Source organism: Sinohyriopsis cumingii, chromosome 4 (assembly GCF_028554795.1).
Source record: "Sinohyriopsis cumingii isolate HCF-2022 chromosome 4, ASM2855479v2, whole genome shotgun sequence".
NCBI lineage: Eukaryota > Metazoa > Mollusca > Bivalvia > Unionida > Unionidae > Sinohyriopsis > Sinohyriopsis cumingii.
In genome coordinates, this window is record NC_142964.1 from 42,244,844 (window position 1) to 42,259,444 (window position 14,601).

Genomic DNA, 14,601 nt, shown 5'->3' on the forward strand with positions numbered 1-14,601 from the left:
ATAACACTACATGTCTAATCAGTTGCAACTGAAAATGCAGTGAGCCCACTTTCTTGCACTTGCAATACTAGTGTGTGTGTGTGATCTGGATTTTTAACATAGCTATAACACTTTTTCAGTCATATTGCTACGATATCTGCAGTGTGACAGTTTATAGTGATGTCTAGCACTGAGGCATCATGCCACAGACATGTAGCATGATGTCCCACCCAGTCACATTATCCTGACACCAGGCCAACCAGTCCTAACACTAACCTCTTAATGCTGAGTGCCAAGCGAGGCAGCTGTTAGTAACATTTTTGTAAGTCTTTGGTATGACTTGGCCAGGAATCGAACCCACGACCTTCCACTTCCGAGGTGGATGTTCTAACCACTAGGCCACCGGAGCGGTCTGCAATACTAGTATAGCCTTGTGCACACATATGATGATTGCTTGAGTTCAACAGACCTGACAGAGCTTACATGGCATTAACCAGAAGTACCCTTTATGAGAAAATGGTGAACCTACTGTTTTGGATCACTGTCCAATTAAAGGTCGATTACTCCTAAACTGGCAGACCAAATATGCTAAGATTTTCACAAATTTAATAATTAATCTATATCGATTAAGATCAAAAAGCTTAGCCCGGACTTTCCATTTAAGTTGGTATACTGGTGTTACTGAAGTCAGTAGTTTTACACACAACCCCACCTTCCCATCTTGTATAACACATGAAACAGATGCAACCATTCTCCAGTTAAATGACTTGTAACAATAATGCAAGATGTTACATGTATCTCTCTTGTTATCCAGTTTAAATGAGCAAAATGAGACAGCCATTCCTTTTTAAAATCAAACTACTTGAATGAAGTGGTAAATATAAAACTAAATCGACCATTAATATCTAACATGGCATTCCAAAATTTCAGTCATTAATTAAAATGTATATACTAGAGTAAAGCCAACATATATTTTGTTACTACTTTTTTCAGTTTATTTCCATATCTACATTAAGTATTTATCAAGATAATGTAGATAGCTGGCCCATTACATAATACCTGTAACAGAGAATACATATGTATATAAAAAAAAATAAAGAGTCATACCATTATTATTATTACAGTTTCCATATATATATACCTTGAATTGAAGCTGTGTTTCAGTCTTGTCAGTATTCAGTCTGTAAAGTGCATGACCATTTTCATCTGTTGTAATCTCTTCTTCTTTAACTGAATTGATCTCCACTTGCAGTTTGATCCTGGCTGCTGGATCACCAGCGAGATGGAAAACATCAATCTGTTTAGAATAGAAGGAAATCTTAAGTTAGTCAGAATGATTTACCAAAAGGATACTTCCATTAACTAACCTCCAACAGCACACGAAAAAGAGGCCAAAACGGACCTGATATCACTCACCTGGCTTGCATAACCCAACAAATGGCCATTTTACTAAGCAGGACAATGTTGCATTACAAGAACACAACTTATGTAAATGATTTCCCAAACTTTGAAATGAAGTTTAATTATTTATTTCTATGTTCTCATAAAAGTTTAATTATTTATTTATATGTTCTCATAAAATTTTTGAGAGGATGAAAGCATAATTAATGAACATTGTCTCTTGCACTCATGCACATAATCAATCTCAAACAAGATCTGTACAGTTATGTTTACAGACAAAACTATAATATGTGATCAAGAGAGTTACATGTCTTTCGCACAAGCTAAAATCTGCAGATTGTTTTTCTTTGTTTTGTTTTAAGTCTACAATTTGTTTTACTTATGGTCATTAAATTTGGAAGTGTTTCTGGAGAAAAGCATATTGGGTTTATTTTTGCTTTATTAAAAACTAACAGTACAAAATATAAATTTCCAATAATTTGCAAATAAGGACATTGAATATATGAAATGCCATAAAATAATTTACAATACATGTAATATGATCTAATGGGAAACATTTCAGGCACTTTAATACTGTCAAAACTATCAATCCATTCTACCAAAGGTATAAAATGTTTTTCTAAATATGTAAGGGTTTTAAACAGGCTAAATTTTTAGAAGTAATTATCTGCAAATAAATTTATAAACTTAGACATTTGATTTTTAAGAAATAGTTTCTTATAGACCAAAGTCAATATCAGAAATATCACAGTTACTTGCAAACAATTATCTATAACCGTCTAAAGAAATGATGATCGTTAATTATGGCATCGTACATGGTTTATGCTTACTTGCAATTTTCTCATGAATACAATCAAATGTTTTTATAATTACAATCTCTCCATCCACTCAGAATGTACATTATAATAGTGTCCAGAGACTGTAGCTGATAGTTTGGTTTTACAAACTCACCTTAAAGACAATTATTTAAGGCCTAAAAGGAAAATAGTTTTGCTTCTGGTTCCCTGGCAAAGACAATATTTGCCTGTCAACCCTGTATTTTTTTTCCAACCACTAGAAAAACAAACTTAATATTAAGTCCTGATTTTCTAAATGTTGCGACCAATTTCGATTTCCTTTCATTCATAGGTAGCAGTATTAGACATCATGCTCATTTAGATGCTTACTATCTCTTCCATTATATTTCAGCACATCCTGGACACATGCAGTAAAGAAACATTTAATACTGGCTACCTTTGTGTGGTCTTGTATTAAGGTCTGCTCTACAGTTTCATTATTTGCACAAAGTTAATAAAACTTTTATTTCCTTCAATTTTAGTGAATGATTGATGGACGCAATTTGGGTTATAGAGTATACAGCTTGGCCATACTTTAGAGGTGCATCTCTGTAAAGACCGCTAGCTCTGCTTTGTCATTTTCACTCCTTAGATTTGTCAGCTAACTTGGAAGGGAAACTAGCCCGTAACTTTTTAAATTTGTTCATAACTTTTTTATTTTATCATTCAGTTACTGCACATTCAGAAGTTAGTTTTATCTACTCTGGTACAATTCATTTTCCCTATTTTAATAACTCATAAAATTAATTACTTTTGACTCAATCAAGTTAATTTCTGAGGCACATGGGAGGAGTCAATTTTATCAGCTATCTTACTTAGGCATTGTATTATTTCCCTAATACCACGTAAAAAGCAACTTAAATCACATCAAATTAAAATAGAATACATGTAAGGCAACATTCTCTAAACTGTTTCTCCTACAAATAAACACCACTTCACTTTAAACCTGCCTGTCTTTCAAAAGAAATTAATAACTGTAGAGCAAAACCTATTTGCAATGAGCCTAAAATTTACAGAAAATTATACGAGACAAATGCAAATTATTTAGTTATCCTGAGAATGCACATCTAGCTATCATATATCTTCATGTTACTGATGGACAAGGTCCTTTTTCATTGGAATAAAATTAAGTCATGCAAGTATGGTTCACTTTCAGTAAATCAAGGTGGAGGGGAGTATGCAATATAAATCTTATTCTACAATCAACTGACCCAGTTGTTCTAAGCATGAAACTGGAAGCAAAGATAGGATTCTTTTTCTTTTGGATCTTTGAGTGTTACTTGTTATATCTCTATTTGTTCTCTTCAGATTAATACAAATGTCTTTGTTCCAGTGTACAATGCTCCACCTACCCATTATCAGTGACATCATCACTGTGGAATACCCCATTAGAACTCAACATTATCTTGCCATTTTTATTTAAAAACATGGAATGTATCCCTTAAGCTCCCGTATATTCAGTGGTTAATATAATCAGCAAACAGCTCTAGACTTTGTTTCTGAAGAAAATCTTGCATTTATATCCCTGCATTTTTAAATTTTATATAAAATGATATGGAAATTATTGAAATAAGGATGGTCCAATACAATGCAGTCTGGCATTTCTGCACACCTAAGGTTTCTGTTTCCAATATTGAAGCAAAACGCATGCCTAATTTGACTGATTGACAAAAATAAAATAGTAGTGTTTAACGTTTGAAAAGAGGCAAATGTTACCAGAATATTCTGTTCAAAATAATATTAATTTTGGACACACAGGATACCACCCCATGTTTTCATGACTCACAATATGTCAGCCAATTCTGTGCACAGCTTTGAAAAGATGTAATGTTTATCCGTCGGGCTATATAAATGAAATACATTACTTTGGACTGTTTCTGTCAGCAGTTTAGTCAAGTAATTAGGTCAGGTTTATAGCCAGTTTTACAAAACTCAATGTAACACTGCCAATAAATACCAAGCGATATTAAGCCAACTGAACCGATCTTGTAAAAAAATGAGTAAACTTCAACATTTTATTAAAAAATAAGCTATTATGTGGAAGAACAATGAATAGGGTGCAATGTGTTTGCAAAGTCTTGTTTATGGGGGAAAATTGCTAAGAGTTTCGAAACAGACTTTACGCCAGGAAATTTTGTGACACTCCAGTTATAGCGGCAAGCTGACATGTTGGGTAGCAGATGATTTTGTGTGTGAGACAACTTCTTGCAAAATTGGAAACTTGGATTAAGATCAGAATATTTTTAATGTAAACATATCCATCTTTTATATAATATATTTATTTTATGATTCTAACAGATACATAGTAAATAGGATTTTCTTGGTTACAGGTTCAAGAGGGCGTGGAGTGGGTCTTCATGTTGACATTTAGAAATCACATTTACGTATTACTTTTGAGTCAAAATGTGGAATATTTTTGTACACTTTATGAATAACATTTATCTTAATTAAAGCACGATCGTTCTTTCATGATACAAAATGGATTTTTGACCCAAAATAACACGTGATCCAGTGTTTACAGAAATGATGTATCATTGTGCAGTGGTACATGTTCATTTTGTCCTTTTTTAACACAAGATAGATGATACATATATGTAATACATATTGGTACAACAGTTCAAGACAATAATATAGTGTTACTGTAAGATGAAGAAAACAGTTTTGAGATCATATCAGCTGATCAAGCATGAATTATTACAAACACATTATACACTATAGTGTATATCATGCTATTAAATGTGCATTTGAATTATGTTTCAAAGTTACCATTAAAATAATGACTCCCACTATTCCCATATCAGGATAGATGTTTCTTTCATTTCAGATTTGATTCCAATATATTTTTTTCCAAATTACATAAGTCTTTAAGAAAAACTTTTAACTCCTCTAATCCAGGCACATCCTTTTTCATTTAGCATATATAGATGTAATATATGGCTAAAAGAAAACAAAAATTCAAAGGCTGCTCATATATTCCTTCTGTACTTCCATCACCCAATATTACAGTAATTGCACTTGAATCAGTATCTATCTTCACTTTATTCTGAATCCAGTGGGACACATCAATCCACAGCATGTTAATCATATTACATTCCCAAAACAAATGCAGTATTGTCTTTTGGAATATTTTTCAAACGGTACTTTTATTGGGATCAATTTTATTTTATACAAATTACGAATTCATTGGTAAAACTCTGTAACACAAAACTGAAACCATTGTAACTTTCTTGTCATGGTAAAACTTTAGTATTAATGTTAGGCCACACACATCCATATTCAAAATGAAAGTTTCATTTAATTTCCTTATACTAGTTGGTTTAAATTCTGTTTTCAAAAGTGGTTCATAAAGGTCTTCACGCTGAATAATATCTTGAAAAGTAAGTAAATGCAGGTTGAGACCATATTTAGCTTTAAAACAATCAAAATCAATTAACAGTTCCCTAAACTGTAAACATATCGCCAATATAGATTACGTTATGTTCAAACGATTTCTCATAGAAAACTGGTACCTTGTTTATCATCATAAATGAGTTCATCCATAAATTTGTTTTCATAAGATCTTCTCCTGTCTAGGTTATATTTTTCTCTATTAACATTTACCAAGCCAATAAAACATCATGCTAAAATGCAACTTTTGTCTTTTTGGATAATGTCATTAACGGTTACCAAGCCAATTAAACATCATGCTAAAATGCAACTTTTGTCTTTTTGGAAATGTCATTAACAGTTACCAAGCCACAAAAACGTCATGTTAAAATGCAACTTTTGTCTTTTTGGAAAATGTCATTACATTTTCATCTCCTAATAGGAACAGGTATTTAACCTCACATATTTCATACTGAAACAAACTGACGAATTTTCTATTTGATAGATGGACTTCACAGATCCATTTTATTATCAAAGTTGATATGAATTTATCAATGTCTATCATTTCCAAACCACCTTTAGAAAATGTATGCATAACCTCTCTTTTAACTTTGTCTAGTTCGGACTGCCATTTAAAGGTGAAAAGAAAAAAAATCATTTAATCCCATAACAATGTTGTGGAGGATTTGGTAACGAGATGAAATGATTAAACTTTAAAATAATTAAGTTTTCTGACCTGTTATTTAACCAACCACCTTTCCCATTTGTTTTAAACAAATTTTTATTATTTCAATTTCATTTTTAAAACTCATCTTTAGCATTTTATCCAAACCCATTGCTCTTGTTTTGGCAATGTTAAATTTCAGTCATGAAATCTTTGCAAACAAGTTTAATATTTCAATAGCGGATTCCAGAGATACAAGAGCCATCAAGAATTAAAGTAGTATCATCGGCAAATTGTGACAGTAAATATTCTGTTTCCTTTAGCTTGATACCTTTTATATTATTATTCTTTAAAACCACAGACAATATGTCTGCACATAATATGAAGAGATATGGGGATAATGTATCACCTTGTCTACAACCTCTGAATAGTTTGAAAAACTCTTGAAAGAAAGCCATTTTGTAAAATTGCTGATGAGATATTACAATAAAAGTTTAAAGCCCAGTGCGCTATATTCAGTCCAAAATGAAAGAAGAAAGATATACCATTATGAATATATTTCCATTAATAAGAATCAAATGCTCTTTCAATAAACAATAACAGTATACCCAGAATTTAACTCTTTTGTAATGTGCATAATGTCATATATGATCCTTGTATTTTCACCAACATATTTTCCTTTTACAAAACCAATTTGATGGTTAGATATTATTTATTCAATAGCGCTCTATAGTCTACAGAAATTGAATACCAGTTCCTCAAGTACTGTCTCGCTTTATCCTCCTTGAATATGCAAGCTATAATGCCTTGTCTCAAAACAGTTGAGAATGATCCAGTTTCATGTTTCATTAATTGTTCTAACTACAAATTCCAAATGTCAATCCAAAAGACTTCAAAAAAGATTCAGCTTTGAAGCTATCTGATCATGGGTTTTGATAATTTTCATACTTTTCAATAACTAAGTACTTTGATTTAGGTAGCTCTGTCTTCTAATCTTAAAGATTGCTCTTGGTTAAGCCCAGGAATTGTATAGTTTTTGAGAAGGACCTCTAAGTCTACATCTTCTACATTTTTCCCTCTCATTATATAGATTATTGTAATATTCTTTTACTTCCCCTAGATTATCAAACTGACATGACATAATTTCATTCTTATCTTTAATTTGTAATTATTTTATTAACACAGTTTCTATTTTCTCGATGGCAAAAGTATCTTGCAAGTTTCTCACCATCTTCTACCCATTTTACCATGGATCTAATACTACTTTCTCAAAGCTTTTCTTTCTCATACTATCAAGCTTTTTTTATTTTTTCAGAGTCCAGCATTTCTAAATTATAAGGTCCCATGGAACCATTCAAGTCTGTACTTATTGTACAAGTTCGTTTTCCTGTTTTAATTTACTCTTCTTTTTATCAGAAGCATACAAAATTGTTTTTCCACAAATTTCCATCAATAATGCATATGAAGATAATGAGTCTGGCATAGTAAATCTTACATCTGAATATGATACATTGGCAATATTTCCTTCATAATCAGCAAATTGCAATTTTATTCTCTTCATGTAATTATTGATTTCATCAATATATTTTCATCAAACAGTACACTGCTACTAAATCTTCAAAAACCTATACCCCTTATGAAATTATTTGAATTCAAATGTAAATTCTATTTTATATTTTTTCTTCAGTTATAAATTACAGATTATTCATCTTATGACCAAAGGTGCATTATTTCACTAATTGTTATAAATTGTTCTATTGAAATGCATGCACTGTATATCGATAATTGGTGTCTATTTTAAATAAATCAGGTATTTTTCTTACAACTGTGCAAATGCCCAGATCTGTTATTCTCAATAATCCCATGGGTTAGTCACCTTGCTTTATTTTCATGATATAGGTTTATTTAGTAAGTGTAAAAATTTGACCAGAAATAACAAATAAAGTGCTGACAAACTCAGCCAGTCAGACAGAAGTGAACCTTATCAATTTTGTTTATAACTGTACCCATTATCTGGATGATTTAGGTCTATTTACAAAGTTTACTCAGAACTGGATTAGAATTTGTCTCTAGGCTGGTAACAATTTCAGCCAATCAGATGCAAGATCACTTCATTATTGTGCATTGGTCACACTCATCCAAGATCTTGATCATATTAGTTCATTCTCCAATCAGATCAGAAATATAGCTTTAAGAGTGGCAATAAGATCAGTTTAACAGATGAAAGCTCAGCTCAGAAGTATGCTTGGACCGTGTTTATTACTGAACTCATTCAAGATCCTTATGCACACACATATTCCAAATATGATCGAAATCACACCAGCAAAAATGCCTCCAGAATGGTAATAAGCTCAGCCAATCAGATGCAAGATCCCTCATAAAAATATATAGATCTTGTGCATGTTCACACTCATCTGTATTTCAAGTTTTACCAACAACTGGATAAACCACATGGCTTCCAGAATGGAAACATGCAAATGTTGAAGTATGGATAGATGACAGACACATATCCATAAGTTTTATTTAACTTTGCCACCAATAAATCAGATGGCACCTTCATACACAAACAAGAATTTCATTTTTTTTCTGAAACTATTAAACGTTCATGACAGAGGGATGGCACCGTAGATATTGTAACTGCTTTGTCATGCAGTCTGCAACATTTATCCACATTGTGATAATAAATGTAAAAGAGTGTATATTCATTAACAGTCTAGTTTTACTAAATTTTGTCTAATAACGAAAGAGATGAAAATGACAACTAAGACTGTGTCTTCTGTCATAAAAAGAACCAAAACCAAAATGTAAAATTCAGACACTTTCCTATGATAGCCTTTGATGTGAATATGAAGGAGTGATATCATCTGTCGACTTTCCTCATCTTTCTAGTGGTAAACTTTAAGTCCAGAGTAGTTCTTGTAAGCATGCATCATCTATTAATTTTGAAAATAGACAATGTTGTGTTCATGACTCTTTTGGCACGGAAAAAATATTTTATACAATATAATTTTCATGTCACACAAGCATTATCAATTAACGTGAACATTAACTATTTGAAACTTAAGACTTACACGCAGTTCATATGGATAACCAGGTTGGAATGAAGATGATGACCTGGAAAACTTCAAGACATAAGGATTGTTGGAAAAGAACACAGACTGGTCACGGACTGTTTGGGTATTCCCAGTTGTAGTTTCTTGGACTGTTGCATCTAGAACCAGTCTCTTGCCCTCAAGATCATATGCAGCCAGGACAGGCCTAAGGTCATTTTTGACATCAATTACAATCTCCACATGTCCATTGCTGTCAAGCTGTGTGAAACAAGACATGAAATGGAAATGACATAATTCAAATTGTCTTGCATGGTGAATAAGTGAGATAAACTTTGATACAGTATGAAAAGGTCTAATTATTTAGATCAAGAAAGCAAAAACACTGTAATTTCCATACAAATTTTAGGACCAAAAATAGATACTAACTTTTACTTAGAGCCTGATTATTTATAAAGTGCTTTAATTTAAAGACATCATAGGTATAGCCAATAGTGTACATGAAATATAGGAGAATACTGATCTCAACATATCTCCCTTGTAAATAATGTGCCAGGGTGGGGTTGGAGTAAAACTTTTTTTATTTAATACTTAACTGTCACTATTAATTGTGTTAACTTACTCTCTACTGATATGAAAATATGATATGAAAAATGTCAGTGAACTATGGTTGCACAAGCCACAGTGGTGGGTATCAGGATGAGTTGAGCAGTGGAAGTTGTGTACTTCTGGAGAACCTATGGTCTTACAGAAATATACCTTCTGCTCTAGACAGTGACCCACCCAAATATGGTGTGTCAGTGTCCATTCAGGTACATGTCTCAATTGGACCATTAGTTCAGATGGTACAGAAAATCTTACCTTAAGAGTAATTTAGTTTGACTAGAAATCCTTACATTGTTTCCATGTCACAAGAAGGAAAAACCTGACAGGTCATAGATTAAGCCTATATAGGGAAACCAGGTCTGCTGTGGAGTTCAACGTCCCCAGTAGGGAAAGGTAAAGTCATGTCAACAATGCAGTCTTGGCATAAAGAGACCTCAAAAGAGCTAGCATTATGTCTGTCCTTTCTGGGGTACATGAAGTCTCCACTTGTAGGTGAGAAAGTTTGTTCTTATGAAAATAAAATCCTGAGAAAGAATGAGCTTTAATTACAAGTCCTAGCTGTGTCGCTGTGGACCAACATCAGGGTATATGTTGCAAGCAGGACTTTAGGACTGCCCCCTCTGCCTCCTTCATCATGTGGAAGGAGTTTAAAGAGGTGGCTTGAAAAACGAATGCTCACCGAACTCTTTTGGTTGCATCACCTGCTGAAATTCAGATTGCACAAAATGTCAATGGATGGGATTGCTTCCTGTCAATTTTGATGGTCCATGACCCAGACAGCAGAAGAAGGAGTGCAGAGCCAACCAAAAACGTGGCTTCGACCTTGAGCCCACCTTCCTCATCAAGGCCCCATTTTACAATCTGGGCCTTGTAAGAATGCTGAATGAACACACACACCCCAGTGAATCACTAGGTGCAAAACAAAATTTTAGAATGAAATTTTAGTGATTCAGAGAGCTGTCCTGGCTGAATTTTAGTTTGTTAATCCATAGTCAATCACACATTCCCTAAGTGAATTCCAGGTGCTATAAAATGAACACCCTTATTTAGGCGGGGGGGGGGGGGGCGGCGGGGGGGGGGGACTGGCAAGTGCACCTGGGACACGTTTTGCAATTACCCATTTCAATGATTAGGCCGCCCCTCCCACTTATAATCATTCATTTACTAATGCTGATAATAATACTGTCAGTCATGTGGGATTGAACCTGAAGTGTATACTGAAATTTTATATATCCACTGACTATTAATCTGTAATTAAATCATTTACTATGGAAATCAATCAATCCGTAATCTTGGTCTTAAAAAATGTTGATTTCTTTTAAACCGAATACCAATCAGTACCATGTTGGCAATATTTTAGCGACTCATTACTGTGGGGTCTTAATGTTGTAATGGTGCGGGGAGGGGCAAAAATAATACATACATTACTGTATATACTGAAATCTTATTTTCTGGTTAAGTCGCTTTGACGTGGCAGAGTTAGTTAGAACATTTGCTAAATAGTGTAAAGCTCCAGGATTAATATTGAAATATATTCCCGTGGCAGAAACAGATAAAAATCTTTCATTTCACCTGTATCAAGATTAACTGATTTAATGGTCACGGTATAAAATTATGTTTTTCAGTTTTCCCTGTTTGTTATTTTCACTAGAAGTAAACACTTGCAAGTTTTCCAAATGCCTATACTGCTCTACTTGAGTTGACATAATCAATAACAATACCATCATTGATCATTCCGTTAAAGCATTCATGTAAAGATCTATGAGAAAGATATTTTTTCATCTTTTTTCCTTCCAAGAATTTCAATACTGATAGTGAGGTACCCAATATTATTTACACTGCCAAGAGGTTTTTTTAGACGACAATTTTTGATGGTCCTGGCTCAGTTAGCCTCATAGCTTGTGAAAATTGGTTGTTTTGCAAATTCATTGATACTTTTTAAAACTTGATTCATTATATTATTTTTTTTTTCTCTATGAAATTGTTGCTTTTAATAAACCTCGCAATGTAATCTTATGTGTCCTTTATTTTAACATCATCATCAGCATTTATTATTTCATATTCTCTTTTCAAGGCAAGATATTTTCATCCACCATAAGGAACACATAGTTTAGTTTTCTCTTTTACCCCTACTCCACATATCAGACATGGTTTAACGCCTGTATTGCTAAGTCTGATTTTTTATCATATGGACACAACAACAATTTCTGTGATGCCACAAGGAGTTACTTATCCTATCTCTAGCCATTTACAATTATTTACTTGTGTTTGGCATAATCAGAGTATATTATTTTTTCTAGCTTAGAGGAGAGTTATATTATATTAAAGACAGTACATTGAATACTACATCAATGAGTAATTTGGCTGTTGCAAAAAGCAGAGAGAACAGGATATTAAACTAAGTGGTATAAAACCAAATTTTTCAAGGTCGAAAATTGCACAAAACAATTGACGTAACTAGTTCAAATCATTTTTAACTGCGAGTGAATTTGAGATGTTAGCCGAGACTGAACTACAATACATTTCTAGATCTGATTTTGATAGATTAACCGATAAGAAAAAATGTTTACCGCTTGAGTTAGTTAAATGAATTCATCAAAATAGCCAAAAATGAAAAATGTGCAAGATGGCACTGTTCGTGTTTGGTCAACATAATAGATCACGATGGTATTATCATCAATTACTTAATGAATGATAAGCATGCCGCAACGATTATTAATAATCTTGCAAATGACAGCTAGTACATATTCAGAATAAAATTTATTGTATATGATGGTGCCTTGGATGGCTCAACTTGGATTATTCGTTATAAACTTGAGCCTGTTAAGGAATCACGGCGACATATTAATGTTGTCACAGTGGACAAAAATTCTAAAGCAAGTATGTTTACCAGAATAGACAAACCATATTATAATAGCATGTATCTCATGTCTATTGTTTACGTCTTCTACCATTTAAAGGAGCCAAATAATTATTGGTGCTCTTACACCCCCACCCCGTGGTGCAAGCACCAATGCCACTGCCATGGCCATATGAACATTAATTTGTGTGACTCAGTGTGTCATAGAACATTTATTTAACTCGAGGTGTGAAAACAGATCAACAAAATCACACATAAAAAATGAATGAATGAGAATTTCTTGTCAACAGGGCTAAAAGAAATGACATAAATGTATTGGAAAAACTACTAAAATTTCCTATCATGGTAAAAACAATAACCAACAATGCTTTGTTGTTGTTGTTAAGTTTAATGCCATTTTTCACTATATATGGCGGCCAGAATAAATAGAGGAGGAAGAAGCCAGGAATCACTGACCCATGAGAAGCTACTGGCAACTTTCTGACATACCCACATTGGCTGAACCCGAGATTCAAACCCACACAGATTGAGGTGAGATGGCAATGATCCATAATGATGAGCGCTTTAGACCACTCAGCCACTTGGGGGCCCCCAAGGTTTTGTATAATTCTGGCAAATACTGTATTTAAGGCACCCGATTATCTATAATCATTATCTATTATCATAACAGTCATGCTTGGACTGAATCGGTACCGAAATTTCCATGTGAGAGAACAACTAGACTTTATGACGGCAATATTTTAGAGAATATTTACAATATTCGTAATCGTGACCCTGTATTGGTCTGGCTATTTCAGTGAGGATGCAAATTTATCTGTGGCACATAAATATGCAACAGATGAATCAACATTTTATTTATTTGTGCTACAATATGGTCTACTTTATCGGAAGGAATCTCTCCAATGTGCAATGATGCAGACTGCGGTAAAATATGACTGCGACCATGATGAATTACTCAGAAACTTTTGCAATATCATCTGTTGTGGTTCATATAGCACAACAAATAATTTCATGGCATCCAACTCCAAAAGAACTTCTTGTGTTGAGTTGGGACATGGTGGGCTTTGGAACACAAAATATAATTATGCTAGATACGGATTTACACCTCAAGAATAAATCTGAGTGTGGATTTTACCTAGCGCCTCATTGTAACATTGCTAAACATCTACTGCATATCAGTAATTGATTAATTTCCCCATGCTGCCTATTTACAACACATAGAACCACAACATTGTGTTTTAACACATGTACCTAATGTATACATGTTACAAAGATAGGTTCGCAACATGAAAATGTTATGTTCTGAGTGAGGACAATGAGTTTAAAAGGCATTTAATACATGGTCCCTTCATTTCGTGATGGTTATTGGTGACCTAGGCATCATTTTAATGTGGAGAAAATGTCCATTCAAGTTCTAAGTTAAATCTGTTATAAGTTAAGCACCAGAGAATACCACAATTTTGTATAAAAAATTGTCTGGACGGTGTTATGCTCACTCTAGGCAAATGGCCTTTTGAAGACTCTGCAACTTTATTGATATAATGTCATGCCAAATCAAAGACACTGTATATTATTACTTGGGCTATTCCGATGTATGTTTGTGTGAAAGCTTGCCAGCAGATTCCCATGGGTTTCAGGTTATTACTGGTTTTCTTCCGGATTTTTCCTTTACCAGTTATATTGGCTGCCATGTACAGCCTAATGTGTGCTAAAATATGACATTAAACATTAAACCCAAAACAACAACAACTTTTCACAAGGAAACTGTTACTAACTTACATTCCAAGGAACTATTTCATTTATCGCCACTGATTTCCACTTTCGCATAAGGCATACCAC

At 33.5% G+C, this 14,601-nt stretch overlaps 1 protein-coding gene across 1 annotated transcript in view; it reads right to left on the minus strand.

The window, feature by feature from the left end:
* Positions 1-990: 990 nt before the first annotated feature.
* Positions 991-14,601, minus strand: part of LOC149801053 (complement C4-B-like) — a 148,005-nt gene continuing 134,394 nt past the window's right edge. Inside the window, exons 9-11 of the mRNA XM_089956763.1 lie at positions 9,318-9,557; positions 1,121-1,276; positions 991-1,038 (exon numbers count right to left, since the gene is read on the minus strand). Coding sequence (XP_089812889.1) covers positions 991-1,038; positions 1,121-1,276; positions 9,318-9,557 — 444 coding nt within the window. The remainder of the gene's footprint in view (positions 1,039-1,120; positions 1,277-9,317; positions 9,558-14,601) is intronic.